Source organism: Anas acuta, chromosome 25, assembly GCF_963932015.1.
Source record: "Anas acuta chromosome 25, bAnaAcu1.1, whole genome shotgun sequence".
In the NCBI taxonomy this organism is placed as follows: domain Eukaryota; kingdom Metazoa; phylum Chordata; class Aves; order Anseriformes; family Anatidae; genus Anas; species Anas acuta.
The window spans coordinates 3670504-3685072 of NC_089003.1; the positions used below are offsets into that span (position 1 = coordinate 3670504).

The 14569-nt window shown below is 42.6% G+C and overlaps 1 protein-coding gene across 19 annotated transcripts in view; it reads right to left on the reverse strand.

Moving 5' to 3' along the window:
- Positions 1–14569, reverse strand: part of TANC2 (tetratricopeptide repeat, ankyrin repeat and coiled-coil containing 2) — a 282832-nt gene that overhangs the window by 208329 nt on the left and 59934 nt on the right. For 17 of the 19 annotated variants that reach the window (XM_068661136.1, XM_068661133.1, XM_068661144.1 and 14 more), the window contains 2 exons: positions 10998–11060; positions 3285–3384 (listed from right to left, as the gene is read on the reverse strand). In XM_068661136.1, coding sequence (XP_068517237.1) covers positions 3285–3351 — 67 coding nt within the window. In that variant the 5' untranslated portion in view covers positions 3352–3384; positions 10998–11060. The remainder of the gene's footprint in view (positions 1–3284; positions 3385–10997; positions 11061–14569) is intronic. The other 2 variants (XM_068661140.1, XM_068661139.1) reach the window with 1 other exon arrangement.

Below are 14569 nucleotides of genomic sequence, written 5' to 3' on the forward strand. Positions count from 1 at the left end.
ATTTTGTGTGTTCCTGAACCACAAGACCATAAAGAGTACCAAAGAAAAAAAAAACCCAGCTGAGTCAAAATAAATTTTAACCGCAGCTCTTCAGAGAAGTTGCTCAGCAGTTTCTGAAGGAGGAATAATAAGAAGGCATTTTACTGTTACCGCTACTGGTGTACTTTTAATCATGAAGAACGATCAAAACCACATCATAACATACAGGGATTGTTAGCTTGACTCGACTGACCCTGTTTGCTAACTGCATTACTGCAAATGAAAGAATTGCAAAGAGAAGTAATTTCAAAGGCCAGCGTGTTCACTGGATTCCACAAGGAACAAAAACCAACACTACCTTTCACCCTGCTTCAAAGCGTTACTCCCAGACTGGAAAGGCACAAGACTGGAGTAGAGGAAATTCAGATACACACAGCACGACTTCATCCAAACCCACACACCACGGAGCAGAGCGGGCTCTCACCTACCTACCTCAATTAAAATCATTACATGGAAGTGAATCAGCAAGCAAACCCGAAGTCTCTTTCACAACGCAGAACTCGGGGTTCTCAGTTTGCTCCAGGTTCCCAGGTATGGGTGCAGCTCTTGCTATGGGGCTTGCTGGTGAGCACAGCTCGTTCAGAGCCGCCTGCTGCTGTGTCCCCAGCAGCTCACTCACCCTGACTCTGCCTCCAGACCTCACCCCTGATAAAAGCTTCTGAACCAGGAGGCAAATCACAGCTCCAAAATGGCTGGGGAAGCTTCATCTCCAACAGTGGTTTTACACTTCAAATCATATTAATGATAAATATCATTATTAACATCAAATACTTGATCTTTTTAAAGCACTTGGCTGGAAAAAAGAAATCCAGAACTCCCAGCTTCCCACCTATACCTCCACAAAAAAGTCACAAAGCTGAAGGCCTGGGAAGCAATAACGCTGTGGGTGATGAACACTTACACACGCTAAGTGTGTGCCTCAGTGAACTGAAACACTTGGCTCTCGTTGGGAAACGCGTACATTTGTTTAAGGGCGATGGAGGCATTCCTCAAGATCCTTTCCTTAGCTTACAAAGAGACTGGGAAAGAAGGGAAGATGAAGAGAAAGGGAACGTGGAGTCCAGGACAAGCAGAGCAAGATGCCTGTGAAGTCAGATTGCTTAGACCAGTGTGGGACTGCTCCCTCATCGCCAGTGACAGGACGACATCCGTTTTGTACAGCATTAGAGAAGTACTCTCCTTTCTATCGACTTTTACAGCATTGACTTTGTACTTCACCAGAACTGAAAAGCAAATAAATAAAATTTCAAGCTTATAATACTCCATGCCACATAGAATTGTGCGTGAACGATTTATTGATTTGCTCCTTCCTGCGTTACAAAGAAATTACAGAATTAAATACATTTATTAAAAATCTAGGCAGCAATGAATTAATCTAAGGTTATGTTACATTGTGATAGGCTAATATTTATCATCTGAAAAATTATCTTCCAGTGGAGGAATGGTTTCAATTTGGACTTTGTCAATAGAACAAAACTTCTCTTTTTTTTTCCTTTAAATTGCCTCTCCTTTCCTTAAGGAAAGAAAATTCCCAAAAAGAATATGTCTTGGGAAAGGAACTTATTTCAAAGGCAGAATTATATCCAATGTCCAGTACAGTTGTTAGGCATGAGAGAAAACTTTGTCTAATAGAAAATACCGTCACGTTGTTTCCCAAGAACACATTTCTTTTTCCGTTCTGCTCGCAACCAGCAGTATTGCCGTATCAAATCTTGTTATTTCAGAACTGACGCTTTTCATTCACAAAGTAAGGAACCCACACTTGCAGAGCCGTGCAGACACAATGCACTGCTTTGGGAGATAAGCCAAAAGAAAGGGAGAGGAATGATAACAGAACATCTGACAGAGATCTGGCTTTGTACAGAAACCAGAATTTGAGGTTATTTGTCTCCTGTACTGTTTTCCAAAGGTTGAGAGTCTCATCAGGAGACAATTTGTACATCCCTGGGCTTTAAACTGTAAAACGCGGCACTTCAGAGATACGGAATCACAAGAGCCATCTGCCGGCGTGTCTGCCCAAAACCCACACGGCTTTGTGTGCGGGTACCTGCCTCTCACAACAAAAGACCAAGGAGTTGATAAGAAAACAAAATCTGCTTCATCAAACCGGGGACTGACAACCACCACCTCGGGCTCTGGCACTAAGGGAGCCTTTGCAAAACAGACACTTCTCCCCTGCAAGACACGTGCTAATTACAATAACAAATGCAAGGAAGTCAACACCGTGACTTGCTGCTCCAGCTTCCATGACAAATGCCTCAAGAGTCAGGCAGCACACGCTGGGCCTCCCACCTGCAGCCCGGCTCGCAGCTCACTGGTGTGCAAGGACCGAAATGACGAAGTCAGCGCTGCTACTGGGCCACTTGGGGACACGTTTTTCAGCAGTGCAGCTTCACAACGCCCCTCCTTCCCCAGCACAACTTGGGTAATAAGATACTAAACCGGGGAATATTCTGGCACTGAGAGAGATCCGTATTAACCTGCTTCAGCCAAGGGAAAAGTTTATTTTCTGTTGCATTATTGCCATTGTATCTCTGCATCTTCACTGTGGTTTCCCATGGAATACACAGATGCGCTGTTTACATGGACACACAAGCACAAATAAACGATCTATCCCAAAATACTCAAAAACGTGCTGCCAGATGGCTTCAAAAAGAAAAATGAAATAGCTCATTAAAAGTTCTTACACTGCCAGCACTCCATTCTTGGAAGTAACTATGGAAGTGTAATAGAAATGTTTTTAAAGCACAGCAATATTTTTGCAACATTTTGCTTTGCAGTCAGAATCTCACCTAGAGGCTCCTTCATGGAATAAATGGGCCAAGACAGAGGGACCAGACGGAACTACAAACAATTGTCCTGGGACAGCAAAGAAAAACAACTACCAGAAGTGCTGGGTAAACTTGGGCAATTTGTCTTCAATTCCATCTCCCCCCTCTTCGCTTTTCAAAGAAAAAAATTGCTAATATTACCACAAGTATTGCTACTGCACAACTAATTATTTTTCTCTGCATCTTATCTCCACAATGAAAATTGCATGTGGTTTACTTCCAGTATTTTTAATATTAAATCTCAGCACAGTATTGTAATGACCCACAATGATGTTTTGAGTCTACAAGATCAACAACTGAGTACTTCTATTCATTAATAAGAAAAAGAGACCCAGGAAAACCGAAGCACAATACATAAAAGGAATCCTTTCAAGAACTGTCAATAAAACATATGCATGAGGAGCATTTACTTACCACTGGACCTGTTTTTGCGGTTTGACTTCCCTCCTGTAAGAAGCATCTTGAGACTGTTTCGAAACATGGCGATCCTGTTCCACTTTGTGTATCCCAAAACCTGTGTAAATTAGGAGAACACAACTTGTAGCAAATAACGCTTTGATTTGGTCAACAAGAAAACATTACACAAACTCTAAGAAAGAGTTAAAAACGAGATTAAAAACCTGGAATGAAGAATAATTCTGCTTTAGGAACATGCTTCCATGCATCCGTACAAAGCCTACCATCTCGTTGGCTTTCCTTCATCCAGACCATCTCCAGGACAACACAATCTCTGCACTGCTAACAAAACCTGCTTACATTGTCAGAGGGTTTAAGCAAATTATCCTCACTCTAAGTTCAGAAAAACACAGCATTTAGCCAACTCTGCCTCCATTTCCCATTACTATTAAGGCCAAACCTGCTGGGAAGAGCTGCTACCCTTCACACTGTTGAAAATGTCAGCCTTGCTAACAACAACTTGCTGAAGATACTGTCTTTAGCTCCCGGGCTAGCTGACTGTCAGATTCTCCTCTGAATTGAATAAATTGTCATGAGGAGGAAAGCAACTCAAACCAAAGCTAACTGATAAAAAAAAAATCAAGCAAACATTATCCATGTATTTTTCTTGCTACGTACATCTCAAACAAACAAAAAAGCAGTCTCTGTGCTGCTGAAGATAAAAGAATGAGCTTTGGGGTTCACCAGACACACTGACAGCTTGTTCTAGTGGAACATCCTCTTATTAAAGTAGGTAAAGCGTCAAAACAACAAGAAAAGCAGCTCCAAACTAGACCAAAAGAATAGCAAAGAGTCTTTGATCAGCACATACAATAAAACGTAACTTTGCTTCCATTGTATACATAGTATTCCATACTTCCAAGGTAATACATTCATCTTATAGAAATCTATCATGATCTTCTCTTTAACAATGTAAAATCCATTTTGGAGGATGCTCAGTAAATGCTACCTCAACTTACTTCACTGTTATCCAATATTCTGAAGTATATCCACAGAGCAATCCCTAATACCTAATGCAAAAAGCTTTGTACGTGTATTTAAAACCACGGAAAGTCCCTTTAATGTGACCTGTTCACTTACTGGGAGATACTGACATTTAATGGCAGATTTTGGTGTCTGCGTGTGAGTATTATTAGTAAGGATACAGTACCAGTATTTCCTTTGCATCTAATAATTGCTTAAATATTGCCTGGCTTCTTTCCGAAGCCTTGCACAATGACATAAGAGCACAAAGACCTAGTATTTGGGCTTATTCCCAGGGCTCCCAAACAAAGCCTAAGCCCCTCTTCCAAGTATCCTACTGTTACAGGACTACAGAACAAAGATTGTCTGGCCACAAACACAATTGTCTTCAATCTGGATTCTGCTCATTTAATTCTGTAGCTGGCTGTTCTGTTCCAGCTCACAGCATAGGCAGAAAGCCTCTGGGTTTGTATCACCCTTATTAATACACTTTTCAATATGCCACACTCTTTGCACCATCAGAAGGATAAAATATGACGCAGACATCAAATGTAAAGAGAATGCAACTGAACTCAAAGTGTTATTTATTTTGGAACATGGTAATATTATAATCCCTCCAACATCCCACTAATCCCAATGTATTTATCTCGGCTTTGAGCAAGACAACAAGAAGGCAGTAAACACCTCCTGCTACTAGCTGAGGAACTGCTCAAGTCTGAAAATGATTTTAGATTAATTCTAGATGTACCACAGAAAAAAATATGTGTTAAAGGAGGATGTGAAAAAGGCAAAATATAGCAAGTAAGCAGCAAAAACTTTCAGACGAAGTTCTTATGTTTATAGTTTTTTTCTTATGACCAAAGGACATTTTTACAAGGAGAGCTGATGAATGTAGAAAGGATGTTATTGATTTTTTGCAACACCTGAAGGGAAGGTGCAATTCTCTTTCCTGTGGCGCCCAGTGCCAGGACAAGAGGCACTGGGCACAAACTGGAGCACAAGGTTTCATCCGGACACCAGGAAGCATCCCGGCCATTCTGTGGCCTAGGTAGAATAGAAATGCCCTACTAAAATCCCCCTAAAGAAGAGTACAGGTAATTTTTTTTTCTTTTAAAAGAAAAGGCAGCTCTCCGGGTATCCATCTGAAATCCCACTAGGTCTGGTAGGACAACTCACCTTCACAATTCTCATACTAACAGTGGACAGCCCCAAACTTCAAAGCTCCTACAGACTGAGGAGGCGTAGGGCCTATCCCCAGGTAGGCTTCTGCACAGACCAGAAATGAGTGGAGGTGTGCCAGGAATAACTTAATTAACCTAATTATGCTGAAGGAGCCAACAGGACTGAGCCTGAACAATGCCAAAGGTGGGGGTGACAGTGTGCTAATGATGTTTACCTGCAGCCTTCACATGACAAAACTGCCAACAAGACTGGATTAAGCGTCTGCCCAGAGCATGTGGGGGGGCTCCATGAATTTGCTCCGAAGAACCACGTGCTACAGAAAGAAGTGATGTCTTGTGCTATGACCCCGAGTTACCAGCCCCAGGGTGCCTTAAGGACTAATTCCACATACTCAGAGCTCACCTTGAAGCCTCGGAGGACCACTAGATCTTTGGTGACCCTCGGGGGTGGGAGATGGCAAGCAAGGCCTTTTGGCAGTACGCTCAGTTTAGCATCAACTCCTGATGTGGCTTCTCACTGTGTCTTACAGACAATGTTGGATTCCAGGCCTAAATACCCACTGAATTTATACCCTGATTAGTCAAGGTTTTCACTATATACAGTAATAGAATGGTCAGGTCACCAAAAACAACTCCTGTTTTTATTTTGCATGCACAACCATGTTATTTTGCACCTTCAAGTAAATATGGCCACAGCTCTTCCTCTGCTTAGCTAGTACTAATCCAGAAATAATATGAATAACCACTCAATTAAAAATTCTGTTGGTCATACTAGTTCATGGAATTAGGATTACCCAGCAAATGGCTTTACAGTATTAGGAGGAGCTGGATCAGGCCCTTCTCCATACCCCAGTGAACTCGATGCACCTTACAGCCCAGGTTAATTCCCTGCTCCGGTCCCTGCAGCTGGGTCAGCACAAGCTGAAGACGGAGGATGCTGCTCCCCGAGCTGAGCTGGGGATCCCTTACACTCCTCCCAGTGCCAGGGGAGCTCCTGTCTTCAAGCCAGGCAACCAAGGGCCACGACATTTTACTTGTCATTGGCCCTAGCTGTAACTTTCTCTACCAGATGCAGTGAAGATGTGCACCAGAAGTCTCCACGTGGTATCAGCAGGTAAGTAAGAAGGTATTAGCCCTATGAACCTTGTTTCATAGCAACAATGGTACTTAACAAAAGTAGCTTTTTTTTTTTTTAAAGAGACTCTGCCACATGTTGTTTTGTTTTCTAACAAAGCTAGGTTTCAATTAAGTACACAGAGTTTCTGGAGAACCAGGAAGTTTTAGCGTAAGGCACAAAGAGAAAAAAACAAAGGCAAGGGAGCAGAGAGGCAAACTGAATGCTGCAAGCTGCATCTTTACCCCAAATGTTAAACTTGAACAATTCTGCACTGTCAGTAAATCCTCCCGGATGACTAAGGCCTATTTCTTTGTTTTCTTCATTTTAAGGCAGTTTGTAGACAGCCTGCAAAAACTACTTCATGCTTTGGGTGGTATCTCTGAGGGAAAGTCATTGTCCATTGGAAATGGAATTTCCATATCAAAGCAAGTTCTTCCTGCTCCAAACACCAGCACATACTGCAGAAAATTCCAAAGGCAGAATTCACTCCCAAAACCTTCATGAATATTCTTCAAAAGTTTATGAACGCTATCTTGTCAAAAGTTCAGAATATTTTTACTCAAGCATATAGATAGGGGAAAAAAAGCATTTGCAAACTTCTACCCAGAAACATTTTCAATGGGAAACCACTACCTCCATCAATGACAACCACTTCCAAAATTAAAAAGGGCATAAGACAGATCTCGTAATCACGAAATCTCATGCCACCCTGTCTCCACAAAACGCATTGCCAACCTGTGGATGCAGTATTACAAAACCACATAGTGGTGGAGTCCCACCCAAACACTAACACCGAGAGAGAGCACTCTGACGTACAACAGAAGGCACGCATTTCTTCCCACTTCATTTTTATTGGAATAGAAAGAGATCAAAGAGATCATCAAAGATGAAACAAAGCTTCATAAAACAAACACTCCATTACAACCCATAAACCACTTCATCCTAGAAGCCCCCGGTAGCACCAGACTACCTCATGTCACGAGAAAAGCTGAACTTGCGATATTAGAAATTAAGAAGTTCGTATAATAAGAGTATTTTAAGACACCAAGACTCTTTCTGAATATTAGTTTTCAGGATTTAACAACATGTAAACACTAACTTAACATTTTGTGAACAAAAAAAACAAGCTTTCACAAATTTGTGAACTGTTTCCTCAGAGCATTCCAACTTCAAGAAGGAGCAGGTATCAAGGCCTTTCTTTAAAAAAGTGACAGATTTCTAAAGCTAATTATCACAAGATGAAAGAAATTGAAAAATAAAAGGAAAACACACACCACAAAGCCAGTCAGCCTTTCAAGCATTTATTCCCTGTGTAACACACATTGTATACAGAAATCTGTTCCACGCTCCCTTCTAACAGCTGCTAGGCTGAAACTTTCCACACTCCTCAAATAAATTATTCAAAGTTTAAGCTACCCTCTTCTTTTAAATTGTCCTGAAATTCAAGAGAATGTTTTGAGAGACTGCCTATCTCCAGGGCTGCCAGCCCCAAGAGCACATTGAGCCCAGGCCGGGCTGCCGTACGCCCTAACCGAGCGGTGAGCTGTGTCAGGAGCTCCACAAACGTCCTGACAATCAGATGTGTTGAAGTCCCTGCCTCACACAACAGCTCCGACTTGCAAGAAGAGTGTGAAGAGCTGATTATCTCTTCGAAGTCAAAGAGTTGTGTGCTTTTAAGACTGGTCCATGTACGGTTAGGAAAACAGGAGCAGAAATTTGGTATGAAATACTTCCAGGGTCTTTAAGAATGAAAATTTGATTGTTGGAATCTAGCAAAAAATGCTGAGAATCTCCAGGACTGGTTGGAAAAAAGGAAAACAAACGAAAAAGAATTAGACTAAAAACTACCAGCCACAGGTTCTTAAGCAATACAGAATTTATTGGACAAAGTCCTGTTAAAGGCTTTAGGACAACTGAATATGACCAAGAATCAATAATTTCACTTTTCTTTGGGAAAGCCTGAACATTAATCGTTGTGATGAGGGCAAGCGAGCTGAGGGCCATGCCCTCCAGCCCTTCCCCATCAAAATTCTTGGAGATCTCTCACCTACACCTCCCAGAGGGCCTACCAGCAGCCCCCATAACTTAAACACTCCTGCACTTGCTGTGGCCCTTCCTCCTGTGTGCAGCAAGATATGCTCGATGCCTTTGCTTCTCCAGCTATCCTCGATGAGCTCAGATCCATAAACACAACCAAGAGGATCCACACTGGGCAAACGTGCTGCAGTTCAACATGAGGAAGCAGGAGTCAGCTTCAATCCCTGCTCTCATTTTAGCAAAATAAAGAAGCCTTCAATGCTGGAGCCGAAAGGAATTCCGAGAACACCACAAACAAGTTCCCATGTACGTTGAGTTCCCAACAACAGCCCTAGGATGAATGAGGCCAAACTTATTTCTTGATGAGCCCATGGTGATTACGTTCACTTCAAGCCTGCGGTGTTTATCGTCACTGCTGACCTGGATACAGGTAGAGCACGAGCTATGAGACATGAGCGTTACGAACACCCACCCAACCTCTTCTGGGTAGCAGCTCCCTCTGGTACCCTGCTAGACCCGTGCTAGATGGAGGCAGATGTTTGCTTCTGGAGCATGAGGCACAGCAGGAGAAGACCACCCAAAAGGTGCACTTACCCACGGACGCGCTCTGCATGGGCTTCAGTCCCCTGTCCTCCTTAAAAGCAGGACGTTTCTCTCTTATTTTGTCAAAAAATTATGCTTCTAGTAAGAAGGATGGCAAATAAAAGCATGCCTGCTAACAGAGAGCTGCCACTGCTAGACAGCTGATGGTTTACTCAGAATCTAGCTAACCCCAACACCAGTAGGATAAGGTGGCTGATCACAGAACACCAACAAGCACTTTGCAACCCAATCTTGTCATTCAGGGCTTGTATTTGCTCTGAGGAAAAAAACAAAATCTCCACCAGTATCTTTAAGTGTTCAGGCTTAACAGAAGAAAAACTAGATAGTTATTTAAAATGAGATCGGAAACACTACTGAAACAACGCAGTCACCTGCTAGAAGGAAGCCAAAAGTCAGAACCGTTCTTTGTGGAATATGGAAATGTAGTGACCTTGAAATTCAGGAAATTTAATTTTGAACGGGGCTTTATCATCCATCTAGAATTAGAAACCAGGTTATACAAAATGATACGGACTGAATTCATAAGGGACACTAACGCTCTCCGTATACAATGTCAGTTACGCCGCCTCTGAGAAAACTGATACCGAGGAAAAGTTTCAAATATGATTACTTGACTTTCATCAACTCATGTTCGGTGGTTTTAATCTCTTCTGTGTTGCCTGTAACACTTTAAATTACTGTTTTGGTTGCAAATCATATCAGCGTAGCAATCGCGCCTTCCTCAAAAACCATGAGCTAGGGATTTAAGCTGAAACAAAACTTGGAACCGTTTTGCCGAAGTTAAGTCTAGTTAAACTGCCTGCCTCTGGAAACCAAGACACTGGAAGAAATTTCAGGGCACTTCCTACAGCTGGCATCAACAAGCCTTGCTGTGCCAGGACCAACAATCCCGATTCCGCCCCAAACCACCAGAAGGCCAAAGAAGTGCAGAGGGCTCCTCCATCAGCAACCACGGGAACTTCAACTTTTAGCCGTGACACGGAGTAGCCAAAAAGTCTTGCTGTTGCTCAAAAAACAGCTGCGCAGGGCATGCTCTTTTTGAGATGCTCCTATGTTAAGTTGTAAGATACAATGGCAGGACAGAAAATGAAAACAAAAAGTAGGCTGTGTATGACATGGCAGGACATGTTATAGCACCAGGCTATTTTGAGAGATTAAAGGAAATTTGAATGATTTTCTTCATTTTTAAATTATCTAAAACACTGAAATACAGACCTAGAGACCTGCTGCAAACTTGCTCAAGTTTCAAGAATATTCAATATGGGACCGAAGTTCAATCCACTAGCAAGCCCTAAAAACTTTCTCAGAACACTGAAGGTTCTGGATATTACAAATGAAAAAACAACTTGAAAAATTAAAACAGACTATTTTTTTTTATTTAGAAGGCTGTGTCACTATTATACATTCTGTTCACCAAAAAGCATAAACTGTTTTAATAAGCAGTTAGAATGAGTTTTTATACATATATATAATCTCAAAAGACAAATTGCATAGAACCCTATATAAATATTTTTTATTACATCACTGTTTTCCTGCTGATTATTTCCAGCAGGAAAATACAGAGAATGATCAACCATGACTACGTGAAAGCTATTACATCTTTTTCTCTAACCACAGAAACAATCAGGTTAAAAAATGGATAAAACTGACATAGGTAGACAGTGCCCATGCTCTGTTCAAAGATTAACGAAGAAACCAGGACAGAGCACAACTTCCATTCCATTTAAACAGATACAGTAAAGAAAATGTAGGGGGAAAAAAATCTCCTACCTTGATATCTTTAAGCAAGTTAAATCTCTAGTAAAAAGCGTCTTCCTCCATGCAGCGGAAGTCCTGCAAGACACAAAAACCAACATGATTTAGTGGCATCTTCTCAACTCGCTACCGCGCCCCGTCCTGTCTAGCTGTACGAGCTAAACTGGAGGAATCTCATCCTAGGAATAAACCCGCAGCTCCTCCCGGAGCGTTACTGTGTAAGCTATCAGCCTCCACTCTGCACCAACACCATGCGAGAGCTCACGTTCACACTTCCAGATCGCTGTTAATCAATACTCATTCGGTCGCTTGACTCTTCCCTCTCAGCTCCATTCAAATGAGAAGAAAATCAGACCACGTGTTCCTTTCATACCCATCACGTAGGGTATAACATCTAGGTGGTATTGCTGCTTTCCAGTATTTCTCCTCCAAGCCATCGAGCCTTTCTGCTAAAATCCTACAACCCGTTCTTAGTTTTTTTTTCAGCTGAATCCTTACATAAACACAACTCCCACGAAGGTGTTCAGCACTAAATCAAGAGCCGGGTGCTCAGCCCTTTGCTCTGTCTCCACGTACACAGGCCAAGCTCACCAGCAGAGAGCCACAATGAATGTATTTTACTGCTCACTGAAAAAGACCAGAGCACCTACTTCGGTACTGCCATGGGTGTCCCTGTGTGCTGACAATATCACGTTACATGCCTCATCAATCTAGTCTATGAAAATCTTGTTTGACAAATGAAGGAAAACAAAGCAAAACGACAAAAGCAAAATAAACTGAGACCACCTCCAGTTTGCATGCTGTAAAGCAGAGAATAGTATTTGACCACTTCACTATTTTTTTACTTCTACTGCAAGAAGTAAAGTAAAGTAAATCGCCAGCTTAACTTGGGGTTTGCACTGCTCTCCAGAAGCTCAGGAGGAACTTCTTAGATGGTCTTCTATGAATAATTCTGTACATAAAGCTCTCAGACACTCCATAAATTCATGAAGCGACTCTACCTTATTTCTCAGGGTTGCCAATTACCTCTCTGCTTTCAAGTTTTCACTTCCGTGGAAAAATAGCAAGCAGCACACAGCTTTCAGCAGGATTGTGGCTGCTTCAGTCAGTCAGGCAAGGAGAACATGCAAATGCTGCTCGCGTCCCGCAGCACCGAAAATAAGTCGTGTCACAGCAGGGAGGGAGATCTGCAACCTCTGCAAGTGCCAGAACACTGTGACGTGTTGACAGCTTGAAGACTAAGGTGGTTTTAACCCTTCCTCCATGGGACAGGGTAAAAAATGCAGGTAGGGAACCAGGAGCTCCTTCGGCAGATGCCCAGCCCTCCGCCACCCTGCACGGCTGTGTTCACCCTTCAGGCTCCTTTGCTGGGTCCTCCCAGCTGAGCATCCATGTTCTGTAGGAAATGCGCTGTTAGGAAAATAGGAAAACCCAGCTAAAAAGCCCCGAGTGTTGAACTGTACACAGCAGATACATGGAAAATAAGTTCTGCAGTTACAGAACTTGTTTTAACTGAGCCCTTATGGAGGCCAAACTCAAACAAGTTCAAATCAAGACATATTTTTATTAGATGTTGCTTCACAAAAAATGCTCTATTCCTTGGGGCTGTGAGAAATAAAAGAGGAAGGATCTTAAAAAAAAAAAAAAATAGATTTCCATTTTTCACAATTCTTTTAACTGGTCAAGAACTGGGACTGGAAAAGACTCGCAGTGAGTGTGCGGAGAGAAACTTCTCCCTTCCACAGCAGTGACGTTACCATTTCTAGAAAGCTGAAAACATGAGGAGAGGCTTGGAATAACTAACAAAAGCTCCTCCTGGCATTTCAGTTTGCTGCCACCTATCTTCTTAACTCCTCTCCCTTCGTGTGATCCCCTGTAAAAACAAAGAGCAGAACATGGCTTGTGCAGCGTAAGCCGCAGATGAGTGCTGACTGCCCGTAATCTGCTCAGTAACTTTCCATCTGCATTCACGGAGCGTCTGTGATGAATATGCTCTGCACTGAGCTTTTAAATAGCCAAGCTTTCATCTGCTCGTATTATTACATTAGAAATCTCGATGTGAATGCAGCAGATATTAGTGGGTTGTCAATAAAAACTGAATGTCATTAAAGTGCTTTTATTCTTTTAATGCCTTTAACCCTCTAATTATATTTGTAAATTCTGCTATTTAACTGCATGAAAGTTATAAATTCTGACATGTTGTATCACAACAAATACATTTGGGGAGCAATATACAAACAGTTATAGGCAAAAAAATCAATTTTAGAATTATCCCTTCTTGGTTATAGACATAAATCACAACGATGGCACGTCTCAATCAAACAACACGGTCCGGATTTCTCCAAATATTCTAGGAGTTTGGGGGTTTAAAACCCGTGTCCTGTGCTACAGCTGCAAGTCATAATATAAGAGAACTGATTTTTTTGATTATTACATTGGTGCAGCTTCACCAAGTCAGTTCTCTTAGGCTCAGCAGAGATGGCAGCAGTCCTACTTAACTCTTACTCACCCAAACCCGACATCAATGACTGCTGTCTGCTCTTCCACGACTGCTGTGCTCCCCACAGGCAGCAGGGGGGATCTGCAGGACAGGGCACCAAGAGCCTGGCACCATCCCACCTACCCCAGACCCGCTTCACTGCTCACACTCACCCTGCCTTTGGCCATCCACGCAGCAGCCCCTTACTGCCAGCTGGGATTTCTGCAGCTAGAAACCAGGCAGGGGTAGCCGGCTGACAGCAGCGCCTTCCAACTGCCATCAAAGTTTGCAGATTTGTAATAAAACCCATAGGTCACATTGTAAAATATACCAGATTCACGGTATGTCATAGCTATATCAAAATATACCTACGGTAGGAATATTCTAAGTTCCACAATGCCAAAAGATCCTTCTAAGGAGTGCTTTTTGCTCTCAGAATCAAGTAATTGCTGTGAGGACCAACACAGACAATGTACACACGCTCACAAAGCTGTTCTAAGACACAAAACAACCCCAAAACCTGCTTTGCCCACCGACGGCATCCACCTGTTGAGTTCTGATCCTTTGAACCACCGCGAGCCCCGAGCAGCACCAATGCCCCGACGCTTCCCCAGCTGTGCTCCAGTACATCCACTGCTTTATGCCACTTCATCCGGGATCACAGCAATCCTCCCTTTGAAGCAGTTCTGATCATTCTCTGCATCCGGGACCTTTTCACTGATTCAGACAATTTCTGAATGAACGCCTTGTGAACAGAGCTGCTCCTACAGGGCTGAATGAAAGGACATTACGTACTTTCCAAGCCCGGAATACAAGGAAACACTATTAAAACGTCGCAAAGCCAAGTAACCAAAAAGCTAAGGAATACAAGGATCAAGGTTTAGCACGCGAAGTGGATGAGATAATTAAATAATTCAAGCACAAAGCAGCCCATCTGCAGCCTTAAAGTCCCTGATACTTTCTGGGCTATACCTGTGTAAGCAATAACTGCTCTACGTCCTTCTGCAGAAGAGCACATTGAAGAACAAGCAGGGTGTAAAACAGCAAAGACCCACAGTCGCCACGTGTTCCAGCATCTAACTTCAAATCAGTCCCTAACAGACAGCTT